The sequence below is a fragment of the Panthera tigris genome, chromosome E1 (genome assembly GCF_018350195.1).
Source record: "Panthera tigris isolate Pti1 chromosome E1, P.tigris_Pti1_mat1.1, whole genome shotgun sequence".
NCBI lineage: Eukaryota > Metazoa > Chordata > Mammalia > Carnivora > Felidae > Panthera > Panthera tigris.
In genome coordinates, this window is record NC_056673.1 from 17373973 (window position 1) to 17388417 (window position 14445).

Below are 14445 nucleotides of genomic sequence, written 5' to 3' on the forward strand. Positions count from 1 at the left end.
AAAGAATGATAAATCATTGGCCCCCCTCAAATGCACTGCTTTACTGAGTTTTAAATTTCACACTGTTTTGCTACTCCATATGAATAAATAGAATTTTAAGTTGTCTGCATAATAGAAACACCCAGGGAAACATGAGCGGGATGTTGCTTCTGCATTACTGGGAGTGTCCAATAGCAGTTATGGGCAAGACACCTATGGAACAGCCATCCTCACATGTGATGGGATTGCTGGTTCAGACTTCTCTATTTATCCATACAATTTTGCTTATGTCCAGAGTTCTAAAGCCATTTTATAATACTGCAGTATCCCTTTTCTACAGCCTTACTAAAATAGCTACAAACATATTCCAATGCAGTATCCCTTTTCTACAGCCTTATTAAAATAGCTACAAACATTTTCCAGTTCAGTTTCACTTTTGTTGTATATCAAAGTTACACTCTACAGACCAAGAAACCAACTTGAGGTAAATTCTATAGCTTTCCATAGATCCTTTTTTCCTCAGGTGCTAAACAAAGGCTCCAAAAAATGGGTACTGCTTTAGTAATGTCTTTTATTCGTAAACATTTCTTTTGCTAGACATAAAGATTTGGTGTTAACAAAAATGGTTTTAATATGTAAATATGAATGAATGCCTTTAGTTTGCCCCTGTTTGTCATATTAGTCTTGTTTCAATTATCGTCTGTAGAGGAGGATCCTTTCATAATCTTGAATACATTTCATTAGGAATTGTTGCATTTTTAGAGTGGAAATACAACTGTTCTCTGTCTTGGATTAATCCTGCTGCTGCTATGAGAAACTGAAAATCAAGAATGTGATGCACTTTTTACATTACTATATACCATATGTTTCTAAGTCGCTTTGAGTACCTTTCCTGTAGCACAGCCACTAACAAAAGTGAATGAATTTAGAATTTTTCTTCAGGAGGGAATCAGTACAAATAACTATTTATGGTATTGGCCTATGAAGGGCAGTAACTTAGGAAAATAAAAATTCTGTTAGTATTACGCTTTTTGGCCTTAAAATGTCTTCTACTACTGAAAGTCTTTTAAATCTTAGTTTTGTTTCTATTATTCCCTCTCTCTGCCTCAAAAAGAGGATTTGGGAAGAGTAGCTTAAAAGAAGTTTCATTGGTTGTTGCTGATTTATCTTTTAGAAAGAAAACAATTGTTTACTACATAAGCTGGGGACTTATTTTTTGTTTGTATTCAGAGGAGAAATAATGCCATCCCGAGCCAATCAGATTTCGTGTAATCAAATCCATCAAAACTCAGCTATTCTGCTTCTCTAGTATATTTTTACTTAGCAAAGATAAACTTACATATAGTAGGAATGCTACTTGACAAGAGGAAAAGTCATTTCTCAAGCACATACCTAGACTTGGAGGAGACTGAACCCAAAATAATGGAGGAAGAAACACCAAATGGGGTGGAGGAATATGAGATATGTGGTCCAAAGCTATCTGGTTATATTTTGATGTTGCCAATATTGCCAAGCCAAAATTTTAATTTGCTTATTTAATATATTTGTTGGCCAGAGATCTATTTTTATATCAATGTGCCTTGCATGTATATTAAAAAAGTTTGGAAAGGCCATGTAGTAATGCCTGAGATAGTTGATGGTTCTTACCACCTCACTAATTTTTATGCAGTATGAAATGCTCATTCTATCGCCCAACTGGTGCTCTCTGTTTAAAGTTATAGATCTTGTCACAAACTGGAACTGTTTTATAAACTGGGGAAGTGATTTAATTTACTTTTTGTTGTTTCTTTTTCTTAATCTGTTAGTGGCTGTTCTGTAGTGGGAAATAGTAAAAAGGATTCTTCACTCCCTTTACCCCCTCAGCACCTTCTTCAAGTAATGTGATGACACCATTTCTTGTGTGCTTTGAAAAAAGTTTCAGCTTGCTGTCTCCTTTAGTGTTATATATAAAAAAAAAAAAGTGTTATGAAAAGCATTGTTTGCAAAATCTAGGGAGATAATGGAGTCCACTTTAATTTGGAATTCTATGTGAGCTATGATCCAAGTTACTGGCTCTTTCCAACTTAAAAATTTTTATTGTTAAAGCACCTTGGCTTAGGAAATTTTAAATATTTATGTCTGCAACAATTGTCTCAAAATAATGAACTGTGCAATTCTTGTCATTAAAAAAAAAAAAAAAAAAAATCTGAACTCTCCCTAATGTGACTTGTTAGTTTCTCTGTATTTCCTGCCAGTGTAAATGTGAAAAGCTTTGCTTGCATTACGTTTTAGAAATGCATTTTGCACACTCGAATTCTGCTGAAGCTCCATGAAAAGGTTAGATCTAAGTAGATGAATAAAGCTATGCACATGTTTTGAAAGTTTAATTTGTGTGTCATTACCAGAAGTGACCTGTCCTTATTACTTTGCTGTTCTTAGCTTTACCATCCTTAGAAACATGGCTCAAAGTAATAGTTCTGGGCTAGCTCATCAGCGGAACTAGAAGAGAGGAAAACTGGCACCTATTTTAATAAACTCCAGTTTGAATGAGAGCTGGACTTGTATCTACTAAAGGGCTTTTCTTGAAACAGGGCAGTTTTATCAGCTTTACAAACTTTTGGATGCTCTTCCTCGTGGAAATTTTGGTTTATTTGGTCAAACAGAAATGGAAGGTAATTCAAACAAATAAGAGGGAAGGACCTTTGCCACATGGAGTTCTGTGACAGTTCTGTCTTAAGCCTGGTTTAAAGGTAGGATAGCCTTTTTACCTTTATTGCTTTAGCACATGTTTGGTTTTACTGAGTGAATGACTTGAGATTAGAATCATTCAACTGTTTAAAGTTCAAAGCACAGGTTGTTTTAAAGATAATGTGTATCTTTTAAAAATTGCCCAAGCTGATTAGCATAAGTTTAGGAATTGGGCGAATTTGGTTAAATTGCTGCAGTCTGCATGTACTAAATAGCTTTACTTCACATGTATGTGTACTTAAAAGATTGTGTAGATGTACTGGCCAGGTTTGTCAAACCATCTTTTAAAACATTGTTTTGTAATCTCCTTAGGGCTTTTATAGAAGAGGCTAATAAGCTTAAGTAGAAGATAATGCTAGTGGTATTTTCCCCATGCTCCTCAATATAAAAGAAATATTTCTGATTTGTAAGGGTTTTCCTACCTATAGAGGAGGGTTACTTCTCTGTCATCAAGTATGCTCTTACTGTATGTTGTTGACTTTGAAAACCGCAAAATCCATCCTTCTGAAAGTGACAGTTAAAAACTAAATCTAGTAGTCAAGATTGGAAAAGTAACCCATGACGGCTGGCCTTAAAAGGCATAAACGGGGGAAGTGTAGCATCATCTTAGATGATATGGCTACTCCTCAGCATCTGTCACTAGTTCACTTATGTTCAGTATGTACTGAAGGAGCAAAATAATTTCTGTGTCTTGTGTGCATCAGCACTCACGAGCTGAGTTACCTCTTCTTGATATGGGGGAAAGGATACTTAGTGGACTACAGTTATGTTGGAGGGTGTTTTTCCTTCCCTCTCCCAATTAAGATTTTTTTCAGTGTTTGTTTCGCCCAGTCAAAAAAGATAGGCCTTTTCTAGATAAAAGAACAGTGGCCAGAAATTTACCCCTTTGCTAATTGCTTAGGTATTTGCCATAGCTGTTTCTGATGTCATGGAATCTGAGGAAGTGTCAGTTACACTATGATCTTCCTTTATCGATGTCTTACTCCATGTTCAGTGTTTTAAAAATATAAATTACAAACACTCTACATCCATACCCAGATTTACTTATTTTATCAGAAAAAAAAAAAAACTTGAGAAATTTGTAGATCAAATTAAGAGACAATAAGTGTACATTGTTGAATAAAAAATTTTAAAGTTTCAGTGGTGTTTGCGTTATCTTTTGTGTACTTTAAGATTATTGCCTTGATAATGACAATTTTTTCAAAGGGTCAGATGTACATCTTAAGTGTACCATGACCGTATGTCATGGCTTTAAAACAAATCATACAGGTTATCAAAGTGCTTAGAATTGGTGTATTTACTGAAAAATCAGCTGTGAGAACAGCTGTCCTGGTTTTTTTGCATGCCATTGAGCCGTATGTTCTAATCGAAATAAGCCAAAATTGAGCTCAGCAATTAAGCAACTAGAATAAGTTGCCAAGATTCTGGGTTTATTTGTAACTTTATGTAGAAATATATGGCAATGCCTACTTGAAAAACTTCCTGAGTTTGTTTAGCATTGATTTGTCACAAGTTGAAAAAAATCAATGCTGACACCAACATACTAGAGTAGCTAATGAGAAGAGACGTGAGAACATTTACAAGTGTGTCTGTCACTATGTAGACTGATAGACTTCATATGTTTTTATGTTCTTTGAGTTAGGATAATTGTATCTGGTCTGGTGAGTGACCTGCAAGGATACAAAAGGGAATTCGGAATTTTACCGAAGCTTGTCTTTATAAATTCTCAGCCCCACGAGCGTGATTTATATAAAAGTATGGTAGTTAGTTCAGTCTACACAGTTGTTGTTTTTAATGACATTTATTGTGGATTTCAGCAGCTAACATAAAACTCATTCTAGATTGCTTAGCAAGGTTTCTCTTACTTTGGGGCTTTTAATCCACTACTGTTGGATACGGCGAATCGATTGAATCTGGGAAGTCTGGGCGTGAGAACCCCACTCTCTCCAGTGTTTATAGTCTCCTCCGTGGTGGTCACATTCCAAGATATATTGATACCCACGGTATCCAGGGTACTGGTAGCAGACCCAGCTAGAAAATCCAAAGCACATTAGGTTATTAAAATTAGGAACCTGGTCAATAACTGGCCAGGAGCCTCTTTTCTCAACACAACTGATTGAGAATGCTTGTAGGTTAAGAAAACAAGAGGCATCCTAAATGTGCCAGGCACTGTTCATGAGCATAATATGGCTACAGATAGTTGAAAATGAACCTTGGTCATGAAAAAAACGTAAAAGAGTAGTCAGCATAAATGCTTCCACAGAGGAATATTTGAGAGGGCCAACAACTTGAAATTTGAATATCAGTAATAACTACAATGTGCCACCCATACCAATTATGATCTAATGTATGAAATCTGATAAGATGTAACCATCGATGTATTAATATTCACAAGGCTTACAGTTGCAAGAGTTACTTTGAAATGTACCCCAACCCTGTTTTTGCACTTACGCCCCACATTGTATCTTCATGGAACCAACTTCGTTGTTGAGCCAACCCATGGCTTGCAAGGAGGGGTAGTCATCACAGATCTCCCATTGGCGTCCAATGAAGTTTTCCTTCTCAAAGATGGTAATCTTCGACTCCTTATGATTCTGTAACCCAGAAATTTTTAAAAACCATTTGGCATAAGCGTTATGGCTGTCATCTTAATTCTTTAATTACCATATTTTTCAAATTCAAAACACTTCTGGTTACAGAAGGAAGTACATGATCATTGATTGTAAGAATATTGCAGGCAATATGGTGGTAAGAGTTAATCCTGCCCGATCCAGTTTAATACCATAATATTTAAAATGTACAAATAATGGGCACCTGGGTGGCTCAGTCGGTTGAGCTTCCAACTTCGGCTCGGGTCATGATCTCAAGGTACCTGAGTTTGACAATGTGGAGCCTGCTTCAGATTCTCTGTCTCCCTCTCCCTCTGCCCCTCCCCTGCTCGCACTCTCTCTCTCAAAAATAAACATTAAAAAAAAAATGTACAAATAACTGATGTGATACTTTGGGACAACAAAAGACATGAAGAAAATATAATAAGAGCAGGGAAAAAAGTACTTGCAGCAAACAGCCAACCAAGGGATTAATATTCACTAATGTGAGAAAAGATCACAGGAATTAATAGAACAAGTAAGCCTGTGTGTGTATGGTGTTGGAAATAACCTAAAGTCCAGTAGGGGATATAAATACTACACAAACATTAAGGCTGAGACTATCCCGTATGAAGTACACAGGCATAACTAGCTGTCAGTTATCCTACTGCGCTGTAGAAGATCTGGGCTCTTGAGTATCCACTTCCTGCCACCCTTGCTTTTAGCTTAATGAAAATACCTCTTAGTGGGGAAAAAAACAAATGGCAAACTTGGACCAGTGTCTTCTCTTTTATACTTTTATCCTTCCTGCTGCATTTCAGCATAACTGATGAGAAGTAATACTAAATGTCAGTCCATCTGTATACCCTCTCTTACCGCGTCCCCCCAACATGCACAGAAGTGAACATTTCAGAGACTCACAGCTGAACAGATGGGGCGGAAGGACATGAGGCGCTCAATGTGGTAGGCATTACTCCCGCTCCAGGCATCCCAGCGAGGGTATTCTCCTCTCTCCAGGATAAACTGTTGCCCACAGAAGCTGGTGTGCTCATAACCAACCCAGCTGCCAAAGACAAATAGTGACGTTTGATCATGGTGTTCAGAGCCTGCGTGGCCTCAGGGAGAAGGCATCTTTTGTTTTAGGTGTCAACCGTGGGGTAAACTATCAAGCCAATCCAATAGAGCCATACGACGAAGTGATAATATTTATCACAAGAGGTGGGGAATGAGCTTGGCAGCTGCATTAAGCAAGTCTGTAGATGGACTATTTGTTTTGGGATTCTCCACTGAAAGGGTCTACTTCACTGACCTGAGAAATGTGTATTAGCAAAGTCAGTCTCAAGTTTTATTTCCTTTCTCTCCAGGTTACCTTATTCTCTACTTGGAGCTCCAGGTTCAGGATCTAGTGACTGACTATTGCTTTGGCTCCAGCCAAACCTATTGGCTTCTTCCTAAGGAAGCAAAGGGATGAACAGGCAGCTGATGGATTACTAGTCTCTTGTTTCCTTTTAACTTTGTGGGTTTTTTCCTACCGTCATACACCTATACCTTATTTATTAAAACACCTCAGATCAATTTTGTTACCAATGATCCCTTAAAGTATTTTACTCCCTTTAAAGGGTTAACTCAATTTGGTGGTGAGCAACTTGTGGAAGCCTATCCACTGCAGAGCCAGTTTTGCTTAGGCCAAAGGAGAGCCCTTTCCTCATGTTTTCAGGCTGATGGTAAAGGCCTCAACCTCCCTGCCAAGAGTCAGGAAGTAAGAGTCTAACTTGCCAAAGAAATTAATCATCAACAAGAAACTCCTAAAGACTCACTGGGAACTAATATGGCTCTCAAGTTCTGGGGTTGAGTTCCTTCGCACATAGAGAAATTAGCCACTAGTGGCTGCCCTGGGACATGCAGGAAAGGAGTTAGCCGTAAAGAGCTTGACAGTTTCCTCTCTATTTTCTGTAGACAAGAAAAACTAAAGGGTCTTGTGGCTATTCTGAGAAAATCCTAGGTAGCAGCCTATGGGCTCTGGAGGCACAGATCTAATGACTGTCACTGCCCCACAGCATGGTCTACATGTTTTTACCCCCTCTCCAATCTAGCAAGCAACTAGGAACCTCCTGTTCCTTCTAGCTTTGCATTACTAAATTACACATGTAGTGATTTCTTTTGAGATTACTTCCATAGGGAGGCCTGTCTCCAAGAAATGGCTAGAGTCTGGGTGAACATCTTTCCACACCCCATCTGCAGAGACCACAAATAAGGACTGTGGGGTCCATACTCACGCGCCACTTTCCACCTTGAGAGACCGGACATTATCAAAACTGCGCTCAGAGACATTTGGGCAGGAGCTGGTGAACTCCATCCTCTTGCCCTGGAAATTCTCCTGGTCATAGATGGTTATCTGAATGGAATTGAAAGGGAAAGAGCTAGAATATGGTACCTCAGGAAGAACAGAGGCCCAGGTCAAGAGCTTAACTTCTGTCTGACCCTGTGTTTTCCATCACTAGCTATAGCCCAGGATGCCTGGTAGGGTCTCTTCCGGTATAGACAGGATAGGAAGGAATTTGAGTTAATACCATTGGTTGGTGGTGTTTACATGCCCAGGGATGTACTGTGGGGTTTTGCTTATGATAGGAATGGTTTGCCAGGGACAATAGCTAGCCCAGTGGACAGACCAAGGACTTGTGGAGTCATTCCACCATGCTTCCAAGGATTCTGGGTCCCAGGCCTTCCTGTGGATTATTTCTTATCTTCTCCAGCCACATCCTCGACAGAAATGGAAGGTATAAAGGGAGAGTTGTGATAAACCCCTTTTATACCTTGTACTAGAACTCGGCTCTTGAACCTTGGCTAGAGGACGACCCTCAAAGCTGTGAGCTGTCCTCAGAGTTGACCCAGTTGAAGGGATGTTGAGGAAAACAGTGAAAAGCTGAGTTTCAGCCACTTCAGGAAATGGTTGCAATCAAGTTCAGGTTGGGAGTCAGGAGTCCTGGTTTGGGATCTGGTGGGATCTCTTCGTTTCTGGGCCCCCGGTTTCTCCATGGCATCATAATCCACTCTGGGCTGCTCTATTTTAAGATGATTTTAGTAGTGTGGTGGAGAGGTGACCTAGAAAACTAGGTATCATTTGGGCTTCCAGGGTCATCCTTCTGTCTAAATGGGGTATCCTGAAAGATCCATCCTGAGACAGCATCTCGACGGTGGGTAGACCCTTCCCCTAAAACTGGCATTTTATTGGTCGGTCATTGTTGCGTGGGAAAAACACGGCCCTGCTCTGTGGCAGGATCTCATACTCTGCTCTGTGGAACTACTCAATATTCCATGTGATGGCAGGGAGCTTACCTTCCATGGCCCCACGGACCCCGGCATGGGGTTTGTTTGAGCCATCTTGGTGGTTGGAAGGGCTTCTGGAAGACAAAACACATATCAGTGACTTGGCCTCATGGGGGGAGGATGATGTGATAGAGCACAGGAAAAGGAAAGGGGGCATCAGGTCCAACAGATAGACTTTGGTTAGGATCCTGGCTCTGCCTCTCACTAGTTGTTTTCCATCAGTAAAGCTTCTGTGTGCAGTTATTGAAATGATTAGCAGTAATACAGGTGAAACACCGCACAGGTGACATGACCTCTTGATTAGTGTGGCTGTCGCCCTCTTGCCTGCCTCCAGGAACCCCCCTATGGGGGGCAGCATTGCCTAGGTCTCAAGCACCCCAGTATAAACTCCTTGGCAAGCATCTAGACCAGACCCTCATATTACCAATGTGTGGTCCCCTCCCACCTGGCTCCACACAGCCTCCAGCCAACCAGCCAAGCATGACCAGGCCACCATTCCCTCCCTCCATCTCTGTCTTCTAGGCCTCCCTGGCCTTGGCCTGGCCTCCTCAGAGAGACATTGCTGCTTTTCCAGCCTGTGGTGAATTGCTTTCTTTCCTGATTTCTGGCACTCATAAGAGTACCGACCTTTCTATCGAATGTGTCCTGGGTGAACATCTCAATGGCAGGGTCTGGGTCTCCTCTGATCGATGTGGCCCCGTGCTGAGCCCCAAGTCCGGGCAGTACGGGGTTGTGGGGGAGGATGGGTGGCATCGGAAAAGACTTATTGAGGGGCGCCTGGGTGGCTCAGTCAATTGAGCGTCTGACTTCAGTTCAGGTCATGATCTCGGGGTTTGTGAGTTCGAGCCCCACATCGGGCTGTCTGCTCTCGGTGCAGAGCCGGCTTGGGATCTTCTGTCTCCCTCTCTCTCTGCCCCTCCCCGGCGCATGCTGTCTTTCCCTTTCTCTCTCTCACTCAAAAATAAATAAACACTTAAAAAAAAAAGAAAAAGACTTACTGAAGGAAAGTGAGCAAGAAAAGGGGGTAATGATAGCCAACAGTGGCTCACTCTATGCCAGGCTCTGTTCTAAATGCTTGATATGCATGAATACATTTGAGCTTTGCACCAGGCCTATGAGGGAGGTACTATCATTATCCCCATTTTACAGATGAGGATACTGAGGCTCATAGAGGTTAGGTCGACAGAAAAGATGGTAGGAAGTGTAAAAGGAAGGAAAGCTAGGAGGGAGGGGAGGAGGGAACGAGACAGGCAGGTTTCATGGCTCAGAACAGCCATTCATGGCCCTTCTTTGGGGCCAGTGTTAGGCCCAGGGACTGATGCATGTAAACTCTGTGATCTATCTTTCCATTCTGAACCTCTGAGTAAGTATTTCCCAGCTCCTGCCCCCCATGGCTTCTCCCTGTGCCTCAGGAAGCTGCTCATTTCTTGGAGCCCCATGCCCCCTCCCAGCCATAACTGCTAGGCCAGTGGTTATTGCCACATAAATGGCACTTGCCACTTCTCTTGGGGTGGCGAGAGCAGGCTGCCTCCCCACTCCCCGTGTTCCCTACTCTCCTCTAGCCATCCTCCGAGGCTCTGACCACAAGACAGAAAAAGCAGGGCCCCTCCTGGGCATGTCTCTGCAGGGGAAGGAATGGAAGGGCCAGGACACCTGCAGGACCTTACTCACCCAGCTCCTGCTGCACAGTCTGGGTCTCCATCTGGTGCCACTTCCTCTGCGGCCCTGCCCTTTATAGCCCTGTGGCCGATGGCCTCTGGCCCTGTCAGCACTCTGCTTTCCCTCTGCTTTTGTTCCCCCTGATCCCCAGAGCTTTGGTGCTTCAGCCTGCTGGGCAGGCATCCCTCAGGCTTTTGTTTAAACTGGGGAAACAGAAATCCAGAGAGGCCCTGCTGCTGAGGGCAAGGCTGGGGGCTGCAGACCTTGGCTGCCGTGGTCTTGATCTCAGAACAGCTGTGAGGTGAGGACAGGCCCCCATGTGAGTGCTTGTCCCCTACCCCTCTCCAGGCTCCTCACGCTACCCTGGGAGCTTCCTAAGACCCATGTCGTACCTGACACATCAAAATGCACCTCACTTCCCATACCGGATATACATTTTTGTTGTTAAAAAATAGGAAAGGACTATAACAGTTCTGAACTTCATTAAGACAAAGAGAAGAAGGTTCACTGTGTTCTCAGGAATCTTTCTTATACTATATCTATACATAAATATGTAAGAGCTGGATTCAGTTATGGTTGACTCGTAGACAGGAATCTCTCCATAGCTATTTTATTAAATATTCATTTTAATTTTGCGCTCTTGTTTTAAAAATTTGGAGCCAGTAAATCTTTCTGGGCTGTGACTATATTGTTTCAGGACCTTGGAAACCTCACAGGCCCGAGGTACTATGCCTATAATATCCTAAAGATTCAAATGATTTCTCTCTGGAAGTTCGGGGTATTTGGTGAGATTAGTGTAGGAGAATCATTGGCTTCCCCAGAAGCCCTGAGGGGAGGATGTGTGGCTCAAATAACACAGCTTCTCTGAGGAGCAGAGGCTTGCAGTGGGTGAGGAGGGCTTTGAGGCAGGCAGACACAGGTTCAAATCCCAGCTCTGTTGGCTAGGTGGTTCTGGGCAAAGTCACTCAGTGTCTCTCAACCCCCCAAAAGGAGATAGTATCTACCTGACACGTTATGGGGTTATTATTGCTTATTACTCTGCTCTCTTTCTGGTGACAGATACTGGAGAAAAATTCCATGGCAGCTTGGAGAGAGGAAGAACCTCTTCCCAGTAAAGTTCTCCCAGTCCCTCTGCCAATCTCTCTAGTCTGTGACTCAAGGTTCTTTGGAGCCGCTTTATCTTAGAACCAAAAACCAGGGAACGAGTTCTGATATATACACAAGTATGCGCAGATTTGGGCAGAACATTTCAAACATATAGGTCTGATGCTAAACACAATGTGCCACCCTGAATGTTTCTGCTGCTGGATTAATTGGTGATGTCTGGATCAGTGGCTGGCAAGGGACAGAGTTGACTTGGGGATCATGGTAGGTTCTGGCCAGCTGGTGACCATGCAAGGGCTTATGGAACCCACTGTCCATGGCTGGTGGTCCTTCCTCACTTTTCCTTCTCTTCCTCCGCGGAATTGGGGTCTTAGGGAAATACCTATTTGGTCATCTGTTCATTCATTCATTCATTCATTCATTCCCTACTCCCTGGACTGGCTTAGGGACCCTGCAGTGGTCCCTCATGCACCCTGTACTTCTCTAAGTATTGCATTGATAATGCTGTAGGAATTACTTTAGAAACTAGAAATATGGGGCTCCAAGGAGGGAAACTGAGGCACTCAGGGCTCAAGTAGAGGACAAAACTTTTCACAGTATATTTTTCTGTACTTCTTGGGTTTTGAACAATGTGGACACAATTTCTATTAAGATAATTAAAGCTATTTTTGAAAATAAAAAAGCTGATTGTTTAAGTATCTGCTTCTTCTATTAGACTTCATGCTCTATGAGGGCAGGGGCTTCATCCGTCTTGTTTGTCATTGTATCTTCAGTTCTGGGCGTAACTCCTAGCTCAATAAATACATTTTGAGTGATCAGATAAATAAATGAATGACATCCTCTGATGAGGTTTTGCAAGTCTGGAGGCACAGAGGTAACTCTGATATTGTCCTTACCCGAGCGACAAATGACCTGCATATGTTGTCTTTGTGCTTCATATGATCTCAGCATCTCAATGTGGGAGTTTTACACCCTATTTAAGTGTTAGTATAATGAAGACTGATTGAGCCCGTTTTTAATTTTTACAGAAAAGTGGGCTTTTATGTTTGGTCGAGAAGCTCAAACCCACACGCACAAAACTATCATGTGTGTATGGAAGGAGGGTCAGGGTTACTGTGCAAACAGTTTACAAAGATCCATTCAATATTCTTGGAGTCATGAGCAGCCCTAGCCTGTCTTCTCTTTGCTTTCCTCAACTACCTGAAATCCGAGAAAGCTGGAGAAGAATTACCAGGAATCCAACTAACTGCTATGCTTTCCAAATATCACCCTATTATGATTTTTAACCACGTTCTAGAGAATTCTCCCTCTGGCATTGCTTGGCACTGTGGCTTCACATGCCCCATGACGGTTAGAGCATGGACACTTTGGCCCCCACCACCATCTCTTTCCAGGAAAGTCAGGGAAGAGCCAACTCCAGGAGTGGAAATGAGGGAGCACTTAGTTTGTAAGTCTTTCTCCCAAGCTGGGATTGGGTCTCTCCTGTTCATCCTTCTTTTTTTTTTTTTTAAGTCTATGTATTTGAGAGAGAGTGAGCGTGAGCAGGGGAGGAGCAGAGAGGGAGGGACAGAGAGAATCCCAAGCAGGGTCCATGCTGTCAGCACAGAGCCTGACATGGGGTTTGATCCCACGAACTGTGAGATCATGACCTGAGCTGAAATCAAGAGTCAGACGTCAAACTGACCGAACCACCCAGGCGCCCCTCTCCTGTTCATCCTTAATAATAACCGCAGTTTACCGAGCATTTACTGTGAACCAGATAGCACCTCCCTTTTCTTTGCAATAACCCATGAAGCAGATTATTATAATACCCATTTTACCGACGAGTTTACTGAGGTTCTGAGGGGCCACGCTCTGGCCCAGGGAACCCAGCAGCTTTTTGAATGCATGTCTGTCTGACTCCAAAGACCATATTCCTTCCTCTGGGCAGCCCTGTATCTCTGGCCTACAGTAGGATGATACTACCTATCTGACTCACTGCTGTCAGACGGAGGTAGATGTAAGTTTCAGGGCAGCGTTAGGGATTCAGCTCAATAAATGGCGTCTACGTTATTGATTGTTCCAAAGCAGATACCGTCTCGTGCCAGATTCTCATAGAGACAAGTGGGACCAAGCTGCAAAGATCTTAGAAAAATTTATCCGATAAAAAAAGGCTTTCTTTGAATTTGGAAAAGCCCACATTCATTCAGTTTTTCTTTTTTCCCACTAGTTTTCTTTATTTGATGTTAGCAGTACAGTCTGTCAAATCCTCTGAGGGCACCGCTGATCTACGGTGGCCGTGGATTGTGAACTCTGTTCTCAGCCCACATACTCCTTGCACGAGCTGGTGGGGAAATGGAGGAACGGGCTGTCGATTTGGAGGTGATGATGGCCCTTGGGGGGAACGAGGCAGCCCCCCTGCGTGTCACCTGGTCAGTTTGAACTTTGAGCTCCTCAAGACTAGGGCTACTTGCCAAGCACAGTAGATGCTCAGGAGAATCTTACGGATGGCTTGGCCCCCTGGCCTTCCCTCTAGGCCCAGGGAGCCTCACAGGATGAGGCCCAGTGCAGGAGGGGTGAGGTCATGGGGCCCGGGCAGCCCCTGGACTCAGCACTTTGTGGCAAGAGCATAATGGGGCTGACCAGGCGGCTGAGCAGCACTTCTGTTGTTTGGGAATAAGCAGGATGGGTACAAAGCAAAGGGCCCAGTCAGCGTTCGGCCAGCACCTACCTCCCCCACAAGGGGCTGCTTCTGGGGGACCTGTTTTACCCCAGCCCCAGCAGGAGAGCCAGGGCCTGGCTGGGCCTGGGAAGGCCCAAGTGCTGGGAGAGAACTCGGGGACATCCTGAGCCTCCAATTCTTTCCGAGCCCTTGCTTTGGGCATCCGTTCCTCTGCGGCCAGGAGTAAAAGACACCCACCTGCTCGGGATGCTGTTGTCCTGAGGGCCAGGGCGTGGAGCTGGCTTGACGGCCTTTCAGTTCCGTTCAGTCTCGCTCAAGTTCTGGAGGCTGCCGGTTAAGTCTTTTCCTCTCAACTGAAACCCTACAACACGTAGAAAATATGTATGAGGATGGGCCTCA

The 14445-nt window shown here is 43.3% G+C and overlaps 1 protein-coding gene across 1 annotated transcript; it reads right to left on the reverse strand.

The window, feature by feature from the left end:
* Positions 1 to 4361: 4361 nt before the first annotated feature.
* CRYBA1 (crystallin beta A1) lies at positions 4362 to 10323 on the reverse strand. Its single transcript, XM_042967259.1, has 6 exons — positions 10293 to 10323; positions 8631 to 8695; positions 7571 to 7776; positions 6216 to 6357; positions 5158 to 5300; positions 4362 to 4737 (listed from the first exon to the last, which is right to left on the reverse strand). The coding sequence occupies exons 1-6, from the start codon at positions 10321 to 10323 to the stop codon at positions 4590 to 4592; spliced, it is 735 nt and encodes a 244-aa protein (XP_042823193.1). The 3' UTR covers positions 4362 to 4589.
* Positions 10324 to 14445: the final 4122 nt, after the last annotated feature.

Bases quoted from the DNA above. Each gene is read 5' to 3' on its own strand.
- CRYBA1 (XM_042967259.1), bottom strand. From the start codon at position 10,323: ATGGAGACCCAGACTGTGCAGCAGGAGCTGG. The intron at 6,358-7,570 runs GTGAGTATGGAC...TGTCTTTGGCAG, and splicing joins CTCAAGGTGGAAAGTGGCGC to CTGGGTTGGTTATGAGCACA. The intron at 4,738-5,157 runs GTAAGTGCAAAA...TGGATTTTCTAG, and splicing joins ATGAAGATACAATGTGGGGC to CTGGGTCTGCTACCAGTACC.